The sequence below is a fragment of the Pongo pygmaeus genome, chromosome 8, assembly GCF_028885625.2.
Source record: "Pongo pygmaeus isolate AG05252 chromosome 8, NHGRI_mPonPyg2-v2.0_pri, whole genome shotgun sequence".
Lineage (NCBI taxonomy): Eukaryota > Metazoa > Chordata > Mammalia > Primates > Hominidae > Pongo > Pongo pygmaeus.
Window position 1 is genome coordinate 99145476 of NC_072381.2, and position 26349 is coordinate 99171824.

A 26349-nucleotide genomic window follows, 5' to 3' on the forward strand; every position below is an offset into this window, starting at 1 on the left:
ATGTTTTGCTTGGTGTGATGATAAAATGCAGGCTAGACATCAGATGTAGGGGATCCAGATATGAGGGGATCATCAGACATAGGGGATCCAGACAGGAGGCACAGCCTGAAGAAAAAAGTTGCAGATGCTGAATCGTATCTTCTTTTGATTAAATCAGGATCATTTTACTGAAAGACTGAAATGTAAGAATGTGTGAGGGTGGTAGAGTGGTTCTATTATGTTTATCTCGTCCAGAGTGAGTTTTCATCTTACGAGTTTTTAATTCTTTTGAAGACAATTACCTTAATTAAGGGATGACTTGTAGAGTACTGGTTTAAAAAAAACATTTAGCAAACAGGTGTGTTGATGTTGCCTGTCAATTAATTTAAAATTGCTTATAATACGAGCTTGAGTTACCCCAGCTAATTGGAGGCAACTGGCTGCTTGAGGAAGCTTGTATTTTTGATGCATGGATGTGTCATGCAATGTGTTGAAGGAAGCAGCTCAGGGCCCTTCCTGCTTTTCTCTTCCCCCTTGTTGCCAGGCTTCCGAAGTGTGCTATGCTACTTTGACCTGCTGTGAGAACTTTCCTGGGCTTGCCGAGGATAGTTCTACTGCTTTTGCTGATGGAGGCTACTCTGCCCTTGCTAAACAGAAGGCAAGGCCAACCCATGACCTTCCATCCCAGCTCGAATAAATGACTGTGATTCCCTCTCTGTTCTGTTTTCTCCTGACTTTACTTCCCAGGGCAGGTCCTCTTCTACAGACTATGACATTCTCTGGAAAGTCTTCACTGATGACTCGAGTTCATGCTGATTTCTACCATCTGTATCTGCACTTTTGATCTGTTGCACAATTAGTATGCTTACAATTTAATGATTCTCTCACTTTTTTATTACCTGAACTATACTATTGAATATTTTGTGGTATTAGTTCATATCCTAATTTTTTTCTTTATGACACTGTAGTAAGTAATGATTTCCTGTAGGGAGGGATTCTGTCTTTCTCTTCTTGTGAACTAATCTGGTACCTTGCACATGTGCTAAGCACCCAGTAAACTTGTAGAAATTTTAAGAATCATTTAGCTGCCTGCACTGGATGAGATAAGGAAAATGATCACATATAACATACAATAATATCCTACACAAAACAGTAAGTGTACAGATATTTGAGCCTTTATTATTATAGTGCTGAAGGGGTGATTTAAAAGAAATAGACATAGTCCTATATCAGGAAATAATATTTGATGACTCTGGAGAGGTTTTTATAATGATAAGAATAAAAGGTACTACTTTTTGAGAGACTGCTATTTCATAGGATCGTTATGAGAATTACATGAGAAACTATTATTTTCCCCCATTTCGCAGATATGAAAACTAAGCCTTAGCAAGGTTGAGTTAAGATAAACCTGTTAAGTGGTGAAGGCAGGATATGAACCCAAACAGATTGATTCTGCTATCCCGGTGCTATGTATTCATTTGAGATTTTCAGCATCAGATCTGTACAGTTGAGAAAGTTGTTTGCTGCTCAGAGGTGCCCAGCTAAAGGAGCAAGTGGGATTGAAATGCAGCCTGTGGTCCACTTGAAAAGTTGATATGTTATGGGGGGTAAAGTATACAGCTATATAGCCACCACCTCAATCAAGAGAGAACATTTCCAATATTTCTCAAAAAGTAGCTTTGGGACATGTTATAGTCTTTCCAGTCCACCCTCCCCATCACCCACCCTGCTTCCAGCAACAACTGATCCAGTTCTATCTCCATAGCTTGATTTTGCATGTTTTGGAGCAGCACTGTCCTATAGAACTTTATGCGATGATGGAAATGTTCTGTATATCTACGCTGTCCAATATGTTTGCCACTAGCCACATGTGACTCTTGGAACACTTGAAATGTGGCTAGCACAATGGAAGAACTGAATTTAAAAATTCTACTTAATTTTACTTAATTTAAATTTAAATAACTGCATGTGGCTAGTGCCCACAGTATTAGACAGCACAGATCTAAACTTCAAATAAATAGATGCATTCAGTGTCTGGCTTCTTTCATGCAATGTGATGTTTTTGAGAGTCATCCATGTTTGTTACATAATGGAAATCATTCCTTTTATTGCTGAGCAGAATTTAGTTTTATGAATATACTACAAGTTATTTATCTGTCTGCTGGTAGACTTTTGGGTTGTTTTCAGTTTGGGGTTATTGTGAATAAAGTTGCTATAAACATTTTTGTACAAGTCTGCTTATGCTTGATGTATGCTTTTACTTTTCTTCTATGAGTAGAATTTTTGGATTGTAAAATGTATTTAAGTATATGCTTAACTTTATAAGAAACTGCCAAAATGTTTTCCAAAGTGGCTGTACCACTTTATATTCTGACCAGCAATGTTGCAGTTGCTCTATGTTTTTACCAACTTTGGTATGGCTGGTCATTTTAATTTTAGCTAGTCTAGTGGATGTGAAGTACTATCTTATTGTGATTTTAATTGCTATTTCCCTGATGACTAATGATGTTGAATATCTTTTCGTGTACTTCTAGACCATTTGTATTTCTTCTTCAATAAAGTGCTTATTCAAACCTTTGCCCATTTTTAAAAATAGGGTAATTTGTCTTCTTATGATTGAGCTGTAGAGGTTCTTTGTGTATTCTGGATATAAATCCCTTGTTAGATATTTGTATTAAAAATATTTTTTATCATTCTGTGGCTTGTCTTTTGAAGAGGAGATGTTTTTAATTTTGATTAATTCAGTTTACCGTTTTTTTCTTCTGTGGTTTGTATTCAGCCTAGGAAGTTTCTGTTTACTCCAATATTGTGAAAATTTTCTCTTATACTTTCTTTTAGAAGTTTATAATTTTAGCTTTTATGTGTCAGACTATTATCTATTTTGAGTTAATTATTGTGTGTGGTGTGAGATGGGGTGGAGGTTCATTTTTTTTTCATGCAGAAGTTTTGTTGATCCGTCACAATATGCTTGTAGGCTATTTGCATTTATTATTTTGTGGGAAGTGTCTGTTCAAGTCTTCTGCCCATTTCATAAAAACTTGGGTTGTTTGCTTGTTATTGAGCAGTAATAGTTTTTTTATTGTTGTTTTGTTTCTGTTTTTGAGACAGAGTCTCACTCTGTTACCCACACTGGGGTACAGTGGCATAATCTTGGCTCACTGCTGGCTCCACCTCCTGGCTTCAAGTGATTCTCGTGCCTTAGCCTCCTGAGTAGCTGGGATTACAGGTGTGCACCACCATACCCAACTAATTTTTTGTATTTTTAGTAGAGATGGGGTTTCGCTATGTTGGCCAGGCTGGTCTTGAACTCCTGGCCTCAGGTGATCTGCTCATCTCAGCCTCCCAAGGTGATGGGATTACAGGCATGAGCCACTGCGCCTAGCCAATAATAGTTTCTTATATGTACAAATACAAGAACCTTTTCAGGTATGTGTACTGTGAATATTTTCTCCCAGTCTGTGTCTTACCTTTGTCCTTCTTAATGGGTTTTTTTTTTTTTTTTGAAGACCAGAAGTTTTAAATTTTGATTAAGTTCATTTTATTGTGTTTTTTTTTTTTTTTTTTTTTTTAGTTTTTATTCCAAATGCATTTATTTGAGAGGAAATACACGTTCACAGAAAAGTAACAAAAAGCTACAAAAAGGCATAATGTGAAAATTGTGTATTTCAACCATTCTGTGCTCAGAATCCAGTTTCCCACTCCAGAGCTCATCACTATTACCCTTTTCTTATTCTATTTTCTGGGGATATTCTATATATAAGCAAAACTACATGGATAAATGGTTAGTGCTTTTAGTGTCTTAAGAAAATTTTCTGTATCCCAAGGTCTTGAATATTTTTTCTGTTTCCTTCTAGAAATTTTTGTTGTTTTAGATTTTATATTCTGGCCTATAATCCATTATGAATTAATATTTGTGCATGGTATGACACGGGGGTTGATGTTCATTTTTGTTTTTATTTGAATCCAGCACCATTTATTAACTGCCCTTTCCCCATTGAATTACATTTGCACCTTTGTTGAAAACTCAATCAAACATATATATGTAAATCTATGTTCTATTTCATTGTTGTAAATTTCTATCCTTATGCCAGTATCACATTGTCAAGATTATTGTAGCTTTGTAGTATCTTGAAAGTAGGTTAACTTCTCCAATTTTTCTCTCTTCTGAAAATTGTTCTGACTATTCTAAAGCCTTTATGTTTTCCACAAATTTGCTAAATTGTTTCAAGATTTTTCAATTTGAAAAATTAAGCAATATAGTTCATGATGTTAACCTACTAAAAGACGAAAAATCATATTATCTCACTAAATGCAGAAAAACATTGGGAAATCCTCATTTGTGATAAAAATTTTCAGCAAACTAGGAATACAAGATAACATCAGTTTAGTAAAGGGCATTTATTAAGACACCTACGGCTAATATATTAAATAGTGATGTATTGAATATTTTCCCCATATGAATGAGAACAAAGTAAAGATGTATGCTCTTAGTACTTAGAATCGTAATTAAAGATTCTAGCCACTAAAGTAAGGCAAGAAAAAGAAATAAAAGATTTACCTTTGGAAAGAAAGAAGTACAACTTTATTTGAAGATGAGATGATCGTCTATGTAGAAAATTCTAAGTCGCCTAAAAAATATTTGCTAGAAGTAATAATTGAATTTAACAAGGATACAATTTATGATGTCTATAAACAACAATTGTATTTCTGTGTATTAGCAACAAACAACTGAAAAATAACATTTAAGATAATTTTATTTACAAGACCACCACTAACATAAAATATTTAGGAACAAACCTAACAAAAGATGTGTAGACCTCTATACAGATAAATAAACAACATTGCTTAGGTAAATTAAAGAAGATATGCATATATACATATGTATGTGTGTGTGTATTCATATGTCTATGTGTGTATATGCATATATATTTTTCTTTGCATATATATATAAGTATATGTGTAAATCCATGTAGACAGAGAAAGCAGAAAGTGTACTAGAACTGGTTAACTATATTATAGAGTAGAAGCCTAAATATAGTTAAGATGTTATTTTTCCCAAAATTGATATATTGATTTAAGCCAATCTTATTGGAGTCTGTATAGGCCCCTCTTCTTTTTAAGAAACTGATTTTCTTACTGATCAAGGTAAATGGTTTGGATTTAACACACTAGATAATATGGAACTCTGTTCCTTCTCAGGTAAAGTGATGTGATGAAAATAGTGTTTGGAGAAGATTTTTCTGAAAATTATATGGAATGGATTGAAACAGGAGGAAGTCAGTTTTGGAGACTGGAAGCCCTTAAGTAATCCAGATCTTAATGGACAAGGATTGGGCTCATATAGCCATGGAAGGAAAGGAAAGGGTCAAATGTTTATTAAGACTAACTATATGTCTTGGTACTATGCTGGAAATGTAAAGTGTAGCATATTTATAAAACTCTTTCAGTTTAAAGATGCGTGTTCTTCAGGGGCTCTCAATCTGTGAGGGGGCCCTATATAATCAATAGTTACAAAATAATGTGCCATGACATGATGTGGTGGTGGAAGGTAGGAAGAGCTACAGGAAACAGATGAGAGCAATTAATGCAGACAGGTGGGTGTCAGGGAGGGCTGCAGAACAAACATGGCATTTAAGCTGAATGATGGAGTCAACAGAGTTAGAAAATAGTAGGAAGGGAAATGCACAGAGGCATTAAGTGCTAGGCTGATTCAATAAATTGCACAAAATCCAATGTGACTGCATAACTCTTCTTTGGGGGTTGGCCAGAGATGAAGCTGGAAAAAATAGACTAGGATTGACTTTTGGTGGGTCTAGTGCCATCTAAAATCTTGTGTTGCCCACTTTTCTCTCTTTTCATATCATCAAAGATGTACATCTGTGTGTGTTTGTGCATGCCTGCACACACACATAACTCCAGAATCTTGACATTATCATACAATGAAGGAGAGGGAGTCCTATGAGCATCACAACATCACAATTCTATCCACTTCCACTCTTGGCTTAAAGTTACATTCTACTAACGGGAATGACCCATATTTCTGGGAGAGATATGATGATTTGCACGCTGATTAGAGACTGTCTTTACAGGGAAGATTTCCTTTCCGTGTGAGTTTTGCAATTGGGAATTAACCTGTTATGGACAAACTTTTTGTGATCCTCCATTTTACTGTATTGGCAGCTTTATCAATGTATTAGTTCAAAAATATTTGTGTAGCCTTCTCATCTACTTATTAGTCAACTCCTGATATCTAATATACACAAAGTATAAAGATTAGGGTATCTGGGTTTTCTGCATCTGGAGCCTTGCATTCCAGACTCAGAAACTTTTCTAAGAAAGGGAGTTAAAGGCCCAAATGGTTAAATCTTTGTGGTCTTGGAAAAGAACTCAGATGAGTACACCAGTGCCTTTAGGGAATGTTTTAAGAGGTTTGTTTCCTTGTGAATTATGGAATTTTCATCATAATAGTTCAAAGAAAGGAGGTCAGGAGGGAGTGGAGCAGCAGATATTCGGGAGAAGAAAAAGTGAAGACTGACTCATATTATGTAGGGTTTGCATGTGGGTGTATACACACTTAAATCCATGTGCACCATGTGCACGTGATAAGGGAAAAGGGAGGAAAGGATTGCTTAGGCAAAATGTTTTCTTTAATCTCTTTGCTGAGTGGGCCTTGGGGAAGAGAATGCATAAGTAAATAACTGACCAATGTTGGTTGGTTGTTATATACAGATACTCAAAGGGACTCTGTAAACTCTAAAGAAGCAAATAGGGATATTAAATTCTATTACTAGTTTTGGCAGTTACTTTAGTATCTCTTTTCATGATGGTGAAATTACTGAGTAACTTTTACTGTCTTTGATTGGATGAAATGTTCTTCTGAGGACTTCAGATGAATTCATGGTTATGCATTGTGTTTTCCTACTTTATCTTTTGTTACATGGTTCCCTTTATTTAAAGTCTCTTTTCCTTTTCATGAATACAGGTAATTACTACCTTACTATAAAGTCCCATCTCAAATACCCTATCATTAGACTTTACTGATCTCTTGGTTTGTAGCCATCTTACCTTCTAAACTCTGTGGAATTCAATAGGAGCTTAACCAATAGGCAGTTGACTGATAAATTAGTTTTTGTTATTGTTGTTAAGTCACACCTCCTTTAAACACCTATAATATGCTTGTATTTCATATTTTTCTAACTTAACTATTCTTTAGAATTCCATTTGGCTTAGGAGAGTAAAATTGGACACATTCTAGGAATTAGTGAATATAACTTTCTCACCAATGCAGGAATTTTCTATAGAGGTTTCTTGTTATGTCACTCTTCTGTACTCTTGGACAAGTCATTCAAGCATTCTGAGCCTTATTCATAAAATAGGTATGGTAATAGTACTACTCCCACCTTTTTAGTTTTAGTTAGGAAAAGATTTAGATGTGAGTGACAGAAAACCCAAGACAATGGTGGCTTAAACAAGATAGAATTTTTTTCCCTCCCTTAAGTCCCGGAAGCAGGCAGTCAGGTTTCTATCTTGTTTTTTTTTTTTTTCCTATACATGACATTCATTCTCATGTTCACCTCACAATCTAAGATGGCTGCTCCAGCTCTGGCTATCATGCCTTTCTTCCAATCAGCAGCAGAAGAAAAAGGGGCAGGAAAAGGGCAGACTCTGTTCCTTCAAGCTCTCTTTCCAGAAATTGCAAACCACTTTGCTTATATCTCATTGGCTGTAACTTAGTCACATGGCCACATCTAGCTGTAAGGGAGGCTAATAAAGGAATATCCATATGCTTAGGTCAAATTCAGAGGTTCTACTACTGAGGAAATGAGAACAGATTTTGGGGGGAAATTAGGAGTCTCTGCCACCCTACTGATAATGTTGTTGTAAAGATTAAATGAGATAGTATGTATTCTGTGCTTAGAACATGCCTGTTAGATAATACATGCTCAGTGTTAGGTCATTGTTTTTATAATTACCCTTGGTAGACAGTCATCAATTTTCACTCTGTCATTCTAAATTCTCTTTATTTATTTGTTCAGCATATATTGAGCATCCCTGATGCTGAATAATGTGCCTCTGTTTCAATCTATCAGTAACTGAAAGAAATCCATCATCCAAGATAGCTCACCCTTTGTTGAAAAGCTCTAAAAGTTAAGGAATTCTTTATCAGACTGATCCAAAGCTTACCTCTCTTATAATTCGTGTCTTAGTCCTGATCCTCCCTTTTGAAAGAATATGAGATGAGCCCATTTCCTCATCTCAGTTCTTCAAATAAATAAAGATGGCTATCAAGCCTCCCACATAGTTTTCTTGCTCTAACCATGCATTTCATTAATTCATTATTTATCTAGTACATGGACTGGCAGACTTTTCTGTAAAGAGCCAGATGGCAAATGTTTTCGGCTTTGTACACCATATGGTATTTGCTATCACTTTTCAGCTCTACTATTATAATGCAAAAGCAGCCACAGACATGACATAAGTAAATAGATGTGGCTGTGTTCCAATAAAATTTCATTTACAAAAACAGATGGCTTACCAGATTTGGGACTCAGTGTGTAGTTTTCCAGCCCTTGATTTAGCCCATGAAAACACCCATCAACAGGATTATTCCTGGCCCATAGTCCCCTCTCCTGAAACTGAAAACTTACCCTGTCACTCCTGATTCTGCTTATACCTTTCATTTATTTTTCTTGCCTTAATGCTTTAGCTAGAATTGCCAGCAATTCCTGCATCTCCATAGATCTACTTCCTGGCCAGTCATTTCTTTAGTCATATTACCTATCCCCAGATATCTCAAGATTGGACATACTATCTTGACAAGTACCCTCTTGTTCTGCCATATTTTTAGCCCACACATCCTTTGACCTCTCCCAGGCTGGCACTTATCCAATCTCCCCCACAAACCTGTTCACACTAAGAAAAGAAGAATCCCTTTTTCCATCTTTTTCTTCTTCAAACACACTAGACTATGTTCTTCATTCAGTGCTTCAGGTTTTCTTAACCAACAGTCTAATGCCACTATAACTCTAACTCTAACCTAACCTAGCCAGCTTCCCTTAAAAACAACCTAGAGCTGACCAAGAGTGAGTAAATAGAAAGTTAACAGTTATTGATGGGTCGGCTGCTGCTGACATATAAAATATATATATATATTTCATCTCAATATTATAGATGTGGAAAGTATATCTCAAAATTGATAATTTAATCAGCTCGGGATCATGCAGCTTAGATTTAAGGAGTTGATCCCAGATATAGAACTGAAATTAAAATTGGAGTGGACCTAGTGAAGGGTGTGTATCTGGTACAGTAAATTCAGTGCCATGTCACTGATACAACAGAGCTGCCGAACCTTAGTTGTTCTTTCTTACCAAGATATTTCAAGGCATGGAATGATAAACATTTGCCTTGAATTTTTGGATTTCAAAGTATTTCCTTCACAACCTGACAGAGTAGGTGATTTTATCTCTATTTTACAGAAAAAGAAATCAAACCCCGAAGTGGTTAAAATTTTTACCTGAGATACCAGACCCCGATGTCTGTTTCTTTTTATGACTGCCCATATTTGCTCTTCCCTGAAAACTCCACCCCACCTCTTTATCTAACTACTTCCTACTTATCTTTTGAAACTCAACTGAGTTGTCTTCTTCTGAAGGAAACCCTCCCTGGAAATCACTCCCACCTCATCAGCACTGTCTGCTTTAGATGTTCTTCCTCTGTGTTAATGCAGATTATAGCTCTATTTACACTGTACTTTGGTGACTTATCAGCTGGTAAGGAAATCCAGGACAAGATCCCTGCCTTATTTAATTTTGTACTCAACAAATATTTGCTGAATAAAGGAATGGTCTGAGATTGAACCAAGTCTAGTGCTCTATAAAGGCTGCTCCCTGTAATGTTGCTCATCCATGATTCATGATAGTAAGCTGGAGGCAAAGCAAAGACCATTGCTTCGATGTCTGTGTATATCTTCAGCCTTCCAGAGACAAAGCCACATATAAGATAGTCTTCTTGGCTGGGCTTGGTGGCTCATGCCTGTAATCCCAGCACTTTGGGAGGCCAAGGTGGGCGGATCACAAGGTCAGGAGATCGAGACCATCCTGGCTAACACGGTGAAACCCCGTCTCTACTAAAAATACAAAAAATTAACTGGGCATGGTGGCACATGCCTGTAGTCCCAGCTACTCAGGAGGCTGAGGCAGGAGAATCGCTTGAACTCATGAAGTGGAGGTTGTAGTGAGCCAAGATCTTGCCACTGCACTCCAGTCTGGTGACAGAGCGAGACTCCATCTCTAAATAAATAAATAAATAAATAAATAAATAAATAAATAAATAAAATAAAAAATAAAAGATAGGCTTCTCCCAGCAGCCATGGGTCTTCATAGCTAGAAGACATCAGAAACCCAAACCCATAGGGCTTCAGACTAGATGGAAGATAAAGCAGCATAGTCTATGGTTAAGAGAAGAGATTCTGTAGTCAGTCTTCTTGGATTTTAATCCTGTCTCAATCATTTTCCAGTGGAGGGGTCTTTGGCAATTCACTTAGCTTTTCTGTGCTTTGGTTTCTAATCTTTCGAATGTGCATAGCAGAAATTATTTGTATTAGTTATCTATCACTGTGTAACATATTAGCCCAAAATGTAGTGGCTCAAAGCAATAAACATTTATCATCTCACAGTTTCTGTGGTCAGGAATCTGGGACAAGGCTTATCTGTCAGAGGGTCTGTCATGTGGTTGCAGTCAAGATATAGGTTGCAGGTACAATCATCTAAAGCCTTGACTATAGCTGGAGGATCCGCTTCCAAGATGTCACACTCACATGGGTGTTGTCAAGAGTCCTCCATACTTTCCACAGGGATCTCTCCTTACAATATGGCAGCAGATTACCCCCAGAGCATGCGAGAGAGGAGTAGCAAGGAGGAAGCTCCAATGACTTTCATGACTGATTCTTAGCCGTCATGTACTGTTCCTTCTACCACATTCCATACATTAGAGGGAAGCCACTAAGTATAACCCACATTCAAGGGGCGGAGAATTAGGCTCCACCTTGTGAAGAGAGGAGTATCAAAGAATTTGTGGACATATTTTAAAACCATCACACCTTGTGAAGAGAGGAGTATCAAATAATTAGTGGACATATTTTAAAACCATCACACTATCTTGTAGTATTGAGTGAGAGTTACACAAGATAATAATTGCAAAGCGGCCAGGCACAGTGGCTCACACCTGTAATTCCAGCAATTTGGGAGGCTAAGGTGGGAGGATCGCTTGAGCCCAGAAGTTCAAGACCAGACTAGGCAACATGGTGAATCCCTGTCTTTACAAAAAATACAAAAATTAGCCAAGCACAGTGCTATATAGTCTCAGCTACTTGGGAGGCTGAGGTGGGAGGATCACTTGAACCCAGGCTGGTTTTAAAATATGTCTACAAATTCTTTGATATTTCTCCCTTCAAAAGGTGGACCCTAATTTCCCTCCCCTTGAATGTGGGTTATACTTAGTAATTCCCTCTAACATATAGAATATGATAGAAGGAACAGTATATGACTGCTGAATCCAGGAGGCAGAGGTTGCAGCAAGCAATGATTGTGCCATTGCACTTCAGCCTGGTAACAGAACGAGACTCTGTCTCAAAATGATGATGATGATGATGATATTTATAATTATAATAACAACAATAATTGCAAAGTCCTTAGAACAGGACCCAGGCATCACCAAAAATGTTTTCCCCTTCTCCTACTTGAATTACTTACCTCATGGGTAAGAAAGGACATATTAGCTGTCAATCTGAAGGCTTTGGCCTGAAAAATCTCTTTAAAAAATAGAGCAGATATTTGAATTCAAGTTAGTGCCATATGCCATTAAAATTATCTGTATAATTCTTGACCTGAAAAGTTGTTCATGGTGTGCTTTGAATTTTTAAAAGCAGGTACAGAACAGAATGACCAATATTATCTGGTATTTGCATAGTTATATACATATATCTCTATGTATGTTGATGCATACGGAGTGTTCTGGAAGGAGGTTTCTTAAAGTATTGATAATAGTTATTGCTGCGTGGTAGGATTTGTTAGGATGTTGAGCTAGGACACTGCTGCTGTGTGTGGGCTGGTTTGTTCCCTGCAAAGAATATGATTTCTAGGGTTTCCAGTGATTTTTCAGAGTAGTTGTAGAGACATGCATATACTGGGAGCCTCTCACCCTTGAGGCTGTGTTTGTGCTTGAGGGAACACATATAGAAGGGATTAAGAGGTAGTTGATGACTCTTTGGGAAAAGAGGGTACGGGAGAAGCAAGGGGAAGAAAGACATCTATTTGTTGAAGAGCAAAGGCAAGGCAAAGCTGGTGTTTGCCCCAGAGCATGACTGCTGATTAGTTTTCTCGGGAGCAACTGCTTTTCCTGGAAAGGAATGATATGCTCATGATGGGCACTTTCTAGTCCTATAGTGCCTTGTATGTCCTTTATAATTGTGTTTCCACATTGGATAGCAATTTTTTTGATTCCCTCTCTCTACTAACAGAGTTACAAGCAGGGCAGGCTTGTTAGTGATAAATTATTTCAGCTTTATATGCCTGGAAAATTTTTACTTAATTTTTATTTGCAGAAGACATTTTTGCTGGGTATAGAATTTGAAGTTGACAGTAGTTTTTCTTTCAGTACTTTAAAGATTTAGTCCACTCTCTTCTGGATTGCATTGTTTCTGATTAAAAGTCTGCTGTCATTCTTATCTTTGTGCCTCTTTGCTTAATGTGCCTTATTTCTCTAGCTTCCTTGGCCTCCCTGAAGTCTTAACTTTTTCTCTTCTACTCAGGTAAATTGTTGGATTTTACCTGAGTTTCCTTTTCCTGCCTTGTTGCCTGGAAACTGTCTAAGCAGTAAGCTAGAGCATTTATAGGGCTCACTTCTTTTTTTTTTCATCTTTCAGAGATCAATGTCTGTGTTGCCTGTTGTTCAATATCTGAAAACCATTATTTTTTTTTCTGATTTTCTTTTTAGTTATTTAAGATGGATGAATAAATCTTGCCCTTGTTACTCCATTTTGGCTGGAAGCAGAAGTTCTGAAATATTAAATAAAAAAAATACTAAAAGCATAAAAACCAACTTCTTTTTTTTTTCTTTTATTATTATTATTATTATTATACTTTAGGTTTTATGGTACATATGCGCAATGTGCAGGTAAGTTACATATGTATACATGTGCCATGCTGGTGCGCTGCACCCACCAACTCGTCATCTAGCATTAGGTATATCTCCCAATGCTATCCTTCCCCCCTCCCCCCACCCCACAACAGTCCCCGAAGTGTGATGTTCTCCTTCCTGTGTCCATGTGTTCTCATTGTTCAATTCCCACCTATGAGTGAGAATATGCGGTGTTTGGTTTTTTGTTCTTGCGATAGTTTACTGAGGATGATGATTTCCAATTTCATCCATGTCCCTACAAAGGACATGAACTCATCATTTTTTATGGCTGCATAGTATTCCATGGTGTATATGTGCCACATTTTCTTAATCCAGTCTATCATTGTTGGACATTTGGGTTGGTTCCAAGTCTTTGCTATTGCGAATAATGCGGCAATAAACATACGTGTGCATGTGTCTTTATAGCAGCATGATTTATAGTCCTTTGGGTATATACCCAGTAATGGGATGGCTGGGTCGAATGGAATTTCTAGTTCTAGATCCCTGAGGAATCGCCACACTGACTTCCACAATGGTTGAACTAGTTTACAGTCCCACCAACAGTGTAAAAGTGTTCCTATTTCTCCACATCCTCTCCAGCACCTGTTGTTTCCTGACTTTTTAATGATTGCCATTCTAACTGGTGTGAGATGGTATCTCATTGTGGTTTTGATTTGCATTTCTCTGATGGCCAGTGATGGTGAGCATTTTTTCATGTGTTTTTTGGCTGCATAAATGTCTTCTTTTGAGAAGTGTCTGTTCATGTCCTTCGCCCACTTTTTGATGGGGTTGTTTGTTTTTTTCTTGTAAATTTGTTTGAGTTCATTGTAGATTCTGGATATTAGCCCTTTGTCAGATGAGTAGGTTGCGAAAATTTTCTCCCATTTTGTAGGTTGCCTGTTCACTCTGATGGTAGTTTCCTTTGCTGTGCAGAAGCTCTTTAGTTTAATTAGATCCCATTTGTCTATTCTGGCTTTTGTTGCCATTGCTTTTGGTGTCTTAGACATGAAGTCCTTGCCCATGCCTATGTCCTGAATGGTAATGCCTAGGTTTTCTTCTAGGGTTTTTATGGTTTTAGGTCTAACATTTAAGTCTTTAATCCATCTTGAATTGATTTTTGTATAAGGTGTAAGGAAGGGATCCAGTTTCAGCTTTCTACATATGGCTAGCCAGTTTTCCCAGCACCATTTATTAAATAGGGAATCCTTTCCCCATTTCTTGTTTTTCTCAGGTTTGTCAAAGATCAGATACTTGTAGATATGTGGCATTATTTCTGACGGCTCTGTTCTGTTCCATTGATCTATATCTCTGTTTTGGTACCAGTACCATGCTGTTTTGGTTACTGTAGCCTTGTAGTATAGTTTGAAGTCAGGTAGTGTGATGCCTCCAGCTTTGTTCTTTTGGCTTAGGATTGACTTGGCGATGCGGGCTCTTTTCTGGTTCCATATGAACTTTAAAGTAGTTTTTTCCAATTCTGTGAAGAAAGTCATTGGTAGCTTGATGGGGATGGCATTGAATCTGTAAATTACCTTGGGAAGGATGGCCATTTTCATGATATTGATTCTTCCTACCCATGAGCATGGAATGTTCTTCCATTTCTTTGTATCCTCTTTTATTTCCTTGAGCAGTGGTTTGTAGTTCTCCTTGAAGAGGTCTTTCACATCCCTTGTAAGTTGGATTCCTAGGTATTTTATTCTCTTTGAAGCAATTGTGAATGGGAGTTCACTCATGATTTGGCTCTCTGTTTGTCTGTTATTGATGTATAAGAATGCTTGTGATTTTTGCACATTGATTTTGTATCCTGAGACTTTGCTGAAGTTGCTTATCAGCTTAAGGAGATTTTGGGTTGAGACAATGGGGTTTTCTAGATATACTATCATGTCATCTGGAAACAGGGACAATTTGACTTCCTCTTTTCCTAATTGAATACCCTTTATTTCCTTCTCCTGCCTAATTGCCCTGGCCAGAACTTCCAACACTATGTTGAATAGAAGTGGTGAGAGAGGGCATCCCTGTCTTGTGCCAGTTTTCAAAGGGAATGCTTCCAGTTTTTGCCCATTCAGTATGATATTGGCTGTGGGTTTGTCATAAATAGCTCTTATTATTTTGAGATACGTCCCATCAATTCCTAATTTATTGAGAGTTTTTAGCATGAAGGGTTGTTGAATTTTGTCAAAGGCCTTTTCTGCATCTATTGAGATAATCATGTGGTTTTTGTCTTTGGTTCTGTTTATATGCTGGATTACATTTATTGATTTGCGTATATTGAACCAGCCTTGCATCCCAGAGATGAAGCCCACTTGATCATGGTGGATAAGCTTTTTGATGTGCTGCTGGATTCTGTTTGCCAGTATTTTATTGAGGATTTTTGCATCAATGTTCATCAAGGATATTAGTCTAAAATTCTCTTTTTTTGTTGTGTCTCTGCCAGGCTTTGGTATCAGGATGATGCTGGCCTCATAAAATGAGTTAGGGAGGATTCCCTGTTTTTCTATTGATTGGAATAGTTTCAGAAGGAATGGTACCAGCTCCTCCTTGTACCTCTGGTAGAATTCAGCTGTGAACCCATCTGGTCCTGGACTGTTTTTGGTTGGTAAGCTATTGATTATTGCCACAATTTCAGCTCCTGTTATTGGTCTATTCAGAGATTCAACTTCTTCCTGGTTTAGTCTTGGGAGGGTGTATGTGTTGAGGAATTTATCCATTTCTTCTAGATTTTCTAGTTTATTTGCATAGAGGTGTTTATAGTATTCTCTGATGGTAGTTTGTATTTCTGTGGGATCGGTGGTGATATCCCCTTTATCATTTTTTATTGCATCTATTTGATTCTTCTGTCTTTTTTTCTTTATTAATCTTGCTAGCAGTCTATCAATTTTGTTGATCCTTTCAAAAAACCAGCTCCTGGATTCATTTATTTTTTGAAGGGTTTTTTGTGTCTCTATTTCCTTCAGTTCTGCTCTGATTTTAGTTATTTCTTGCCTTCTGCTAGCTTTTGAATGTGTTTGCTCTTGCTTTTCTAGTTCTTTTAATTGTGATGTTAGGTTGTCAATTTTGGATCTTTCCTGCTTTCTCTTGTGGGCATTTAGTGCTATAAATTTCCCTCTACACACTGCTTTGAATGCATCCCAGAGATTCTGGTATGTTGTGTCTTGGTTCTCGTTGGTTTCAAAGAACATCTTTATTTCTGCCTTCATTTCGTTATGTACCCAGTAGTCATTCAGGAGCAGGTTGTTCAGTTTCCACGTAGTTGAGCAGTTTTGAGTGAGATTCTTAATCCTGAGTTCTAGCTTGATTGCACTGTGATCTGAGAGACAGTTTGTTACAATTTCTGTTCTTTTACATTTATTGAGGAGAGCTTTACTTCCAAGTATATGGTCAATTTTGGAATAGGTGTGGTGTGGTGCTGAAAAGAATGTATATTCTGTTGATTTGGGGTGGAGAGTTCTGTAGATGTCTATTAGGTCCACTTGGTGCAGAGCTGAGTTCAATTCCTGGGTATCCTTGTTGACTTTCTGTCTCGTTGATCTGTCTAATGTTGACAGTGGGGTGTTAAAGTCTCCCATTATTAATGTGTGGGAGTCTAAGTCTCTTTGTAGGTCACTCAGGACTTGCTTTATGAATCTGGGTGCTCCTGTATTGGGTGCATATATATTTAGGATAGTTAGCTCTTCTTGTTGAATTAATCCCTTTACCATTATGTAATGGCCTTCTTTGTCTCTTTTGATCTTTGTTGGTTTAAAGTCTGTTTTATCAGAGACTAGGATTGCAACCCCTGCCTTTTTTTGTTTTCCATTTGCTTGGTAGATCTTCCTCCATCCTTTTATTTTGAGCCTATATGTGTCTCTGCACGTGAGATGGGTTTCCTGAATACAGCACACTGATGGGTCTTGAGTCTTTATCCAATTTGCCAGTCTGTGTCTTTTAATTGGAGCATTTAGTCCATTTACATTTAAAGTTAATATTGTTATGTGTGAATTTGATCCTGTCATTATGATGTTAGCTGGATATTTTGCTCGTTAGTTGATGCAGTCTCTTCCTAGTCTCGATGGTCTTTACATTTCGGTATGATTTTGCAGTGGCTGGTACCGGTTGTGCTTTTCCATGTTTAGCGCTTCCTTCAGGAGCTCTTTTAGGGCAGGCCTGGTGGTGACAAAATCTCTCAGCATTTGCTTGTCTGTAAAGTATTTTATTTTAAACCAACTTCTGATTGCAAAAAAACCTTTTTTCTCAAAATTGGTCTGTATCTTAGGATTGTGAGATCATTTTTTAAAAAAGTCACTGAGTGCCACAGTGTTTGACATTATCTCTTTTCTTACAGGAAACAGGAATCATTCAAACTGGATTTTAAAATCATTGCAAATCAGTGATGGATCAGAAGTTGCAGAGTGCAATCCCGAGTAAAAGTCTTCAAAAAATTTTGCTTCAGGTAACAGAGGAAGGAAAATTGATCTACCATCTTAAAACCCTGATCTAGAAAAAATATATATTCATGATAGGAAGTTATAACTAAGAAAATTTATTTGCCTCTTAATGCTCCTGAATGAAAGGAATTATCCCTTTGTTCCTTGGGAGGACTTGTGTATCTGAGATTGTCGTAATAATCAGTCATTTTATTAAAACCTTGACATGATCACCAGGGAGGAAAAATAGAGCAATAGTTAAAACCTGTGTGTTAGTCCAAGATGACTTCTGAAGAAATGACAGCTTCTGTTCTCATACCTGTGACTCAGAGAAAAGTGGTTTCTGCCCAGTCGGCTGCAGATGAAAGTAGTGAAAAGGTCTCAGACATCAATATTTCAAAAGCACATACTGTCAGACGAAGTGGGGAGACTTCTAATACCATCTCACTACTGAACAAACTTAAAGAAGAACCTTCTGGAAGCAACTTGCCAAAGATTCTCTCAATAGCAAGGGAGAAAATAGTGAGTGATGAGAACAGTAATGAAAAATGCTGGGATAAAATCATGCCAGATTCTGTGAAAAACCTTAACATTAACTGCAACAACATATTGAGAAACCATCAGCATGGCCTTTCTCAGAGACAGTTTTGTGAAATGTACAACTCTGTTGCTGAGGAAGACTTGTGTTTAGAAACTGGAATTCCTTCTCCACTGGAAAGAAAGGTGTTCCCTGGAATTCAACTGGAACTAGACAGACCTTCCATGGGCATTAGTCCTTTAAGAAATCAGTCAGCGATCATAGAGACAGACAGAGCACACCCTGACAGCAGAAGGGCAGTATTTCATTTTCATTATGAAGTTGACAGAAGAATGTCAGACACTTTCTGTACCCTATCAGAAAACTTAATTTTAGACGACTGTGGAAATTGTGTACCACTACCTGTGGGTGAGGAGAAGCAAAAGAAAAAGTATGTGGCATATACCTGTAAACTGATGGAATTGGCCAAAAATTGTGATAATAAGAATGAGCAGCTGCAGTGTGATCATTGTGACACCTTGAATGATAAATACTTTTGCTTTGAAGGCTCTTGCGAGAAGGTTGACATGGTATATTCAAGTGATAGCTTTTGTAGGAAAGACTTTACTGACAGTCAAGCTGCCAAGACCTTTTTGAACCATTTTGAGGACTTCCCTGATAATTGTGAAGATATAGAAGAAGATGCTTTTAAAAGCAAAAAGGAGCGATCCACTTTATTAGTCAGGAGATTCTGTAAAAATGACAGAGAAGTTAAGAAATCTGTGTATACTGGAACAAGAGCAATTGTGAGAACTCTGCCTTCTGGCCACATTGGGCTGACTGCATGGAGTTACATAGATCAGAAGAGAAATGGTCCCTTACTGCCTTGTGGGAGAGTAACGGAACCCCCCTCAACAGTGGAGATAAGGCAAGGTGGGAGCCGACATCTGTCAGAAGCCCAGTGGTATCCTGTAAGCATTTGAGTTTCTTTTTACCATTTCTTTAAACTTGCTTTTTAAAAAAAAAAAAAAAAAAAGTCCGAATTTCCATTGTCGTAATTCATGAGAAATTTTAAGATCTGTCAAATTATGATTCTTAGGTTAAGCATTTGTGGTTATTGAAAACAGATACTCCAATTGATAGCTATCAAGATTGAGTTGATACTGCAACAACATAAAAATATGTCAGGAAATACTGTTATTGGGAGTGGAAAAAAAATGGCTCCATTTGTTGATTATCTGTTTGTGTTCTTTTGAGATAAATGCCTGGGTCCTCCTCTGTGATGTAGTTCATTATTGTTTTTAGGTTTCCAGACCTAACAGAACTTAATTCTGTTTTTTTACATTTTCCAACTAATGGTCCCACTTCCTTCCCTCTTAAATTTTTTATGCCATAGATTCCTTTGGCAAAGTGATGAAACCTATGGATTCAGAATAATGTTTTTAAATGAATCAGATGAAATAGAAATCATCATAAAGGACAAGTTATGTTGATATACATTTATCAAGATTTTTTTAATTAACATGGCAATTTACGTGCTTCTTTATTAATACATTAAATAATAATATCTAGTTATGTGATAACTATCATAATTTCAAAATAGAATTAGCCCTCATCTGTATCCACAGATTCAACCAACTGCATATAGAAAATATTTTTGTAAGAAACAAAAATAACAATATAACAATAAAAAATAACACAAATTTTACAATCCAATACGCTGTAACACTGTTTACATAGTATAAGGTACTCTAAGTAATCTAGAGAAGATTTAAAGTATACGGGAAGATGCATGTATGTTATTTGCAAATACTAGGCCATCTTACATAAGGGACTTGAGCATTCTTGAACTTTGGTGTTCGAGGGGGTAGGGGGCAGTTCTGGAACCAATTCCTCTGATCTATTGAGGGATAATTGTAGTGATGAATATAAGTCCTTATATTCATAAGTATAGATTGTATACTTATGCATATATTGGATTATGTATATATACTAATGTATATATAGTATGGATTGCTTGAAATTTTCTCAATTTTAACACTGTAAATTCCATGTCCTGGAAAACCCTTCAGACCAAACCAGAGCAGTTGGTCACCCTAAATATCAATAACATTTTAGGATATCTATCACAACTGTAATAGGATATGGAAATATCTGTGACTTCTATTGGTGACAAGCTCACAGTTACTATTACTACTACTGAAGTTTGTTGCCTATATTCAAAATTAAAGGAAATGCTAAATTTCCTTTTTGAGATTAATGAAAATAATGAATCATTTTTTTTTCCTCAACCAGATTTCCAGGTCCTCTGAATTCTATCCACAGTCTCCCCTCTTTAAGAATCCTGCTCTGGAAATACACATGATCAGGCTGCCTGCTCTCAGACCTTATCTGTACATCTGAGGACAGTGCCATGTTCCATCTTGGATTTTTTTATCCTGAAAACTCTTGCTTCCTTCAGTCATTCTCTATGTGAAACTGTTTCTAGAACTCTCACATTCCGGTTCTTCATAAGTCCTTTAAAACCTGACCCTAGGAATAAGCACCTGGTCTAGAGAAACATCATTTTTATTGAAATATAAGTATTATATTTTTACTTTCATCATCATCATCATTGTATTAGTCTGTTCTCATGCTGCTAATAAAGACATAGTCAAGACCGGGTAATTTACAGAGAAAAAGAGGTTCAATGGACTCACAGTTCCACATGGTTGGGCAGGCCAAACAATCATGGCGGAAGGCAGAGGAGGAGCAAAGACATGTCTTATATGGTAGCAGGCAAGAAATCATGTGCAGGGGAACACCCATGTATAAAACCATCATATCTTATGAGACTTATTCACTACCATGAGAAAACTGTGGGGGAAACTGCCCCCATGATTCAATTATCTCCACCTGGCCCTGCCCTTGACACATGGGGATTATTACAATTCAAGGTGAGATTTGGGTGGGGACACAGCCCAACCATTTGAGTCATCAATCAGGGTAGCTAACATTTATTGAGCATTCAACAAATGCCAGATATTGGGCTAAATAATTTACATATTCCATGTTGTACAATCATCTTAACTACCTTAGGATTTTGGTATGATAATTAACACTATTGTATTGCTAAGCAAACTGATTTCCTGAGAAATTATGTACCTCATCAAGGTCACTTAGCTAGTAAGTGAAATAACTAAGATTTAATCCAGGCAGCTGACACTCTTAGGTGGTTTCTTAAGATCCAGAAAGGAATAAAATTCAGAGGAAGCTTTTAAAAGAACGGAATAATTCTTTTCGTTTCAGCATCTGTTGATTGAGTGATCCCATTCATTGATGCTCACGGTATCTCAGACTTGGCCATGTTAGATATGGCGATTGTAACCCTGCTTACACGTCACAGTCACTGTCCAGACCCCTCCCCAGGCCCTTTGAATCAGAATCACTGGGGTAGGGCACAGCATGAATATTTTTTTCAAAGTTCCCTTGGTGATTCTATAGATTCTATGGAGTTGAGAACCATTGGCTGGGAGTTTAAACAGAGCTCTTTGCTTTTTGATCAGGACATTTCAGGAATATTTGCCTTTCCCTAAAAAAGACACTGCTTGGGTTCTTAGGAACATTTGGGCTGACCTGGGAACCTGCCTGAAAAGTGAAAGCCTGCAGGTCCTTGTCTATACAGTTGACCACTCACCTCAGCCAGTGTCTAGGGATGTGTTTCTGTGTCTCTTGACCTGATTCCACATGAAACCTGAGTCACAGACAAGGAGCCCGTCACCAGCATGCCTGTCCTGCTCAGCACTAGATGACTTGCATAGCATCTCCCTGCCATGAAACTGCTGCTGAGAGCAACATGTCATCTTAGTTAAAAATGCAGTGGTTTAAAAAATCATGTACACTCGAACATTAAGAGCACAATTGAAATTTAAATATAGCAAAGTGAATGGAAATAGGGTGCTTTAGAACCTTTATCGTGGTTTCCCTATGAGGGTTGTGAATCGGGTGTGAATTTCAGAATAATTTTTGGTATGCCCATACCCTCGTCCAGTTTCTTCTTTTCTATAGCCCTGCTGCTGTTTCTTCTGAGCTTGTTCACTGGTCCCCAGCTCAAACCTGCCCTTGTTCATCAAAGGCCTGGGATGGTTAATTTCTAATTGAAAAGGACAAAAGGGATGATGCAAATTGTCTCTTCCCTGCTTCTTAGTCTCTGGAGGCTGGGAGAGGTTGCCATACCTGTCAGAGTAGACTCCAGGAACTTTTATCCCCTTGGTCTGGGCAGGCTTGGAGGAGGCTATTGGCATTTTTATTAACCATTAAGATGCAGCTGGGGAATAGGCTGGTTGTCCTGTCCTTTCTTAAGGGAGATTTCTAAAGGGGGGGCCCTTTCTGAATGTTCAAACCACACCATATCAGCAATGAATCAGTATTTTCTAAGGTATGGTATTCTGTATATCTTGTTTTTTAGTTTAGAATCTGGTAGAAATTCTCAAAAGTTGCACAGGTGAATTATAACTAGTTTTCCCCAGCTCCCATGAATTGCTTCCTTCAAAGATGCAGATCTTAATGATTTGCTCCTTTTCCTGTGTTTTGGTTATTTCATATGTGTCCATTCTGGTTCCTCAATCAGATTGTAAATCGATTAAGGACAAGAAATAGGTTCTGCATTTTTTTACTCTCCATAATGCAAACATAATGCCAAGTATATAGAGAATAGGGGCAATGTCATGGTTACAAATACAGTCTATGGAGTCAGTCGACCTGAATTTAAATTGTGACCGTCACTCCATCACTGACTGGCCATGTGAATTCTGGTACACAGTTTGACCTCTTTGTTCCTAATTACCTTTTTTATAAACTGAGAATAATGGTGTTATTGTGGCGTTAAATGAGATGCTACCCACCACACAGTTCTAGCAAGGAGTGAGTGCTGCTCTGCTCACTCTGGCCATTGTGGATATGCTTTGTCGAGAACACATTTCCACCACCTTCTGCTGTTTGTCTTCTCACTCAGGGATGTTTACAGTGGTATGAATTTGAATTCATGTTTCTCAATCTATAATGTGGTAGTTTGAACAATCCCTCCCACACATTTAAAGAATGTGCTGTTTGTCCAATTAATTCCTTGGCCCTCACATTAAACATTTTTTTTTCTTGGATAGCTTGGTCAGAATGACCCATTTAATTTATATTTGCACAGCTGTGTAGAGAAGAATGGATTTGAATGGAAAACGTTAATGAAGATTAATGCTTGCTGACATACTAACTACTGGTATCCTCCTTCTCCTCCTCATAAGAAATTAAAACCCTATCCTTTATCCAGTTACAGTCATACTCCCTCTCTCCTGCTCTGAAATAAGACAGGATATTTTGATGGGTGGCTAAAGTCTCCAGGTTAAAGATTGGTTAAGGGTGTTTTTCCTTTAAAAAAAATTCTCAACCTGCCTGAGTTTTGAGGAGTTTAGATACATATAGTTATCTTGAATGTGAAGTACAAGAAGTTTCTGCTTCTGCCTTGCTGGAATTGCTCATGTAACCTGAAATCCACATGCACTCAGAGAATGTGAAGGTGCCAGGGCAGAAATTCCACTGGCTCCTGTATTATCACTTTACTTATTTCCCTTCTTTGTTCCACAAGAAGATTTACTGTACAAGAATATGTATGACAAAATAGAAGAAAAAACCTCAGATAAACTAAAGAGTAAAAAACAAAGAATAAAAATGTAAAGATTGAATAAAAAAATTTTAAATCAGTCTAGAAAAGCTATAATTTAAAAAGGAAGGTCAAAAGCATCTTCTGTATTGCTGCTTCTTATTCTGCTTTCATCCTTTTAAAAGGTGCCTTTCTTCTTCATACTTTACTCTCAAGAACAGAAAATTAAACCTAAGAGGCAATTATTTTTTGAGTGTTTCACAAAAATGACTTTGTTGGTATACATGTCCTTGATTCTATATTTTGTCTCTTTCAAATTGAAGAGACCTGAACCTTAGGGGAGAGATAATGTCTGTTATGTGTAAAAGGACCAACCGATAATAAATTCATCTAAGTCGTAATTTTTATGGATGATAAAATATCCATTGAGCCCCACTGTTCAATGTTGTAAGGGATTGCTGTTGAGATAGCAACATGTCTTGTTTTCTGGTCTGGAAATTTGGTTGCCCTGGAGCTAGGGTACAGTTTGGACCTTGAGATAATTAAAATTTCGTGGGGTTCTTAGGCTTAGCTGGAAGCCTGTGCTTGGTGATTTGCCAGCCTGCCTCTTTCATTACGAAGGGTAGTGATGGGTTGATGACATGGGTATAGGATGATGCTGGCCTCTTCCTGCTGGGCACAGTGAAAGGGAATCCAGCTTCCTCTCAGCTCCTGTGCAGTTTAGTCACGTCTAGTGCCTCAGTGGAAAATGTGATGGTTGTCAGAGTCCAGCTTTATGATGATTGGACTGCTTTCCCTTATTAGCTGCATTGGTGCACTATAGGATAAATGTCTCCCCACATCTCTGTAGTTATACCAGCCCTTTGGCTAAGATTTGGTAAGAGTGGGAATGAAAAACCTTGACTCTGGATTCCAGTGTAAGGTAAATGCACTGGTGGCCACTGTTATTCTCATAGTATTCTTTGGACAGTATCAGCATTAGGATTATTATTATTTTTCTTTTCCCTAGATGTCCTACATAACGAGAATTAGCACCTGGAGAGGCCCCATCCCTGAAAAAGGGCCATGGTAGTATGTGGCCTGAAAAGAATTAGATCTAGTGGGCAAGGATAAAATCATCTGGTGAAACCCTGATCTGCTCCACAACCTGTATTTTACACAGTGGAGACTCAAGCTGCCCTTTGAATGACCTCTGAAAAGTCATGAGTCATAGAAGTGGCCCCCTCTGAGCTTAAGGGAGTCCTGGGGTTAGAGAGGAGGTTTCCACCCTGTTGACCGAATAATTCAGCATTCAAGGATTTGAAGCATCAGTTGGGGGAGGTGCACCCACTGACCCCCACGACTAGACTAACTGGTGGCTCAGACAGGGCCCTCTCTCAAAAGCTGTTCTCAGACAGCAGTGCTGGGCTTATTTTCTGGCACCATGACAACCAAATGGTGCCCCTTTCAGTGGTTCTTTATTCTAGTGGCTTGCCTAAACACATTCAGAGCTTCACATTAAATATGGGTCTTCTAGAGCTCAGGCACCAGAACCCTGAACCCCTAACCCCAAGGCTCAGTCCCTTACAAGGAACCCCAAACCCTTCCTTCTTATTTAGGCCATCACTCCTCAAACCCTCAGAAAGCTCAGCAGAAAACCCCCTCAGCCTTCAGCAATACAAAGTCATGCTATCATCATTCAAGGATAGGGAAAGCCAGTCCTTTGAAACACAATAGCAGATTTCCTTGAAGGGGAGGAGAAATGCTTTGGTTTCTTCTTATTTTTTTTAACAGCTTTATTGATGTATAATTCACATACCATACAATTCACCCAGTTAAAGTATACAATTCAGTGGTTTTAAATATGTTCACAGATATGTGCAGGCATCACTACAGTCAATTTTAGAACATTTTCATCATCTCAAAAAGCAACCCTGTTTCTTTTAGCTATCACCCTCCATCGCCTCATCCTGTGCCTCTCCCCCAGCCCTAAGGAATCACTAATCCACTTTCTGTCTCTATAGATTTCCCTATTCTGGACTTTCATTTGAATGGACTTTCATACTGTTTGGTCTTGTGACTGGCTTCTTTCACTTAGCATAATCTTTTCAAGGTTAAATATTCATTTATATGGTAGCATGAATCAGTACTTCATACTTTTCACTGCTGAATAATATTTCATTGTATGATTATGCCCCATTTTATTTATCTATTCATCAATTGTTGGACATTGAGTTGTTTCCACTTTTGGATTATTATGAATAATACTGCTGTGAGCATTCATGCAGAAGTTTTTATGTGGACATAGTTTCCATTTCTTTGGGATAAATACCCAGGATTGGAATTGCTGGGTCACATGATAACTCTGTTTAATCTTTTCAGGAATGGCCAGACTGTTTTCCAAAGCAGCTGCACATTTTACGTTCCCACCAGCAATGCAAAAGGGTTCTAGTTTCTCCATATCTTTTTTTTTTTTTTTTTTCCTGGAGACAGAGTCTTGCTCTGTTGCCCAGGCTGGAGTGCAGTGGCAAGATCTAGACTCACTGCAACCTCTGCCTTCTGGGTTCAAGCAATTCTCATGCCTCAGCCTCCCGAGTATTTGGGATTACAGGTGAGTGCCACCACGCCTGGCTAATTTTTATATTTTTAGTAGATACAGGGTGTCA

General features: G+C 37.8%; 1 protein-coding gene across 4 annotated transcripts in view; it reads left to right on the plus strand.

The window, feature by feature from the left end:
- Positions 1–26349, plus strand: part of PLCE1 (phospholipase C epsilon 1) — a 343931-nt gene that overhangs the window by 24368 nt on the left and 293214 nt on the right. For all 4 annotated transcript variants that reach the window (XM_063669995.1, XM_063669996.1, XM_063669997.1 and 1 more), the window contains one exon: positions 17474–19043. In XM_063669995.1, coding sequence (XP_063526065.1) covers positions 17838–19043 — 1206 coding nt within the window. In that variant the 5' untranslated portion in view covers positions 17474–17837. The remainder of the gene's footprint in view (positions 1–17473; positions 19044–26349) is intronic.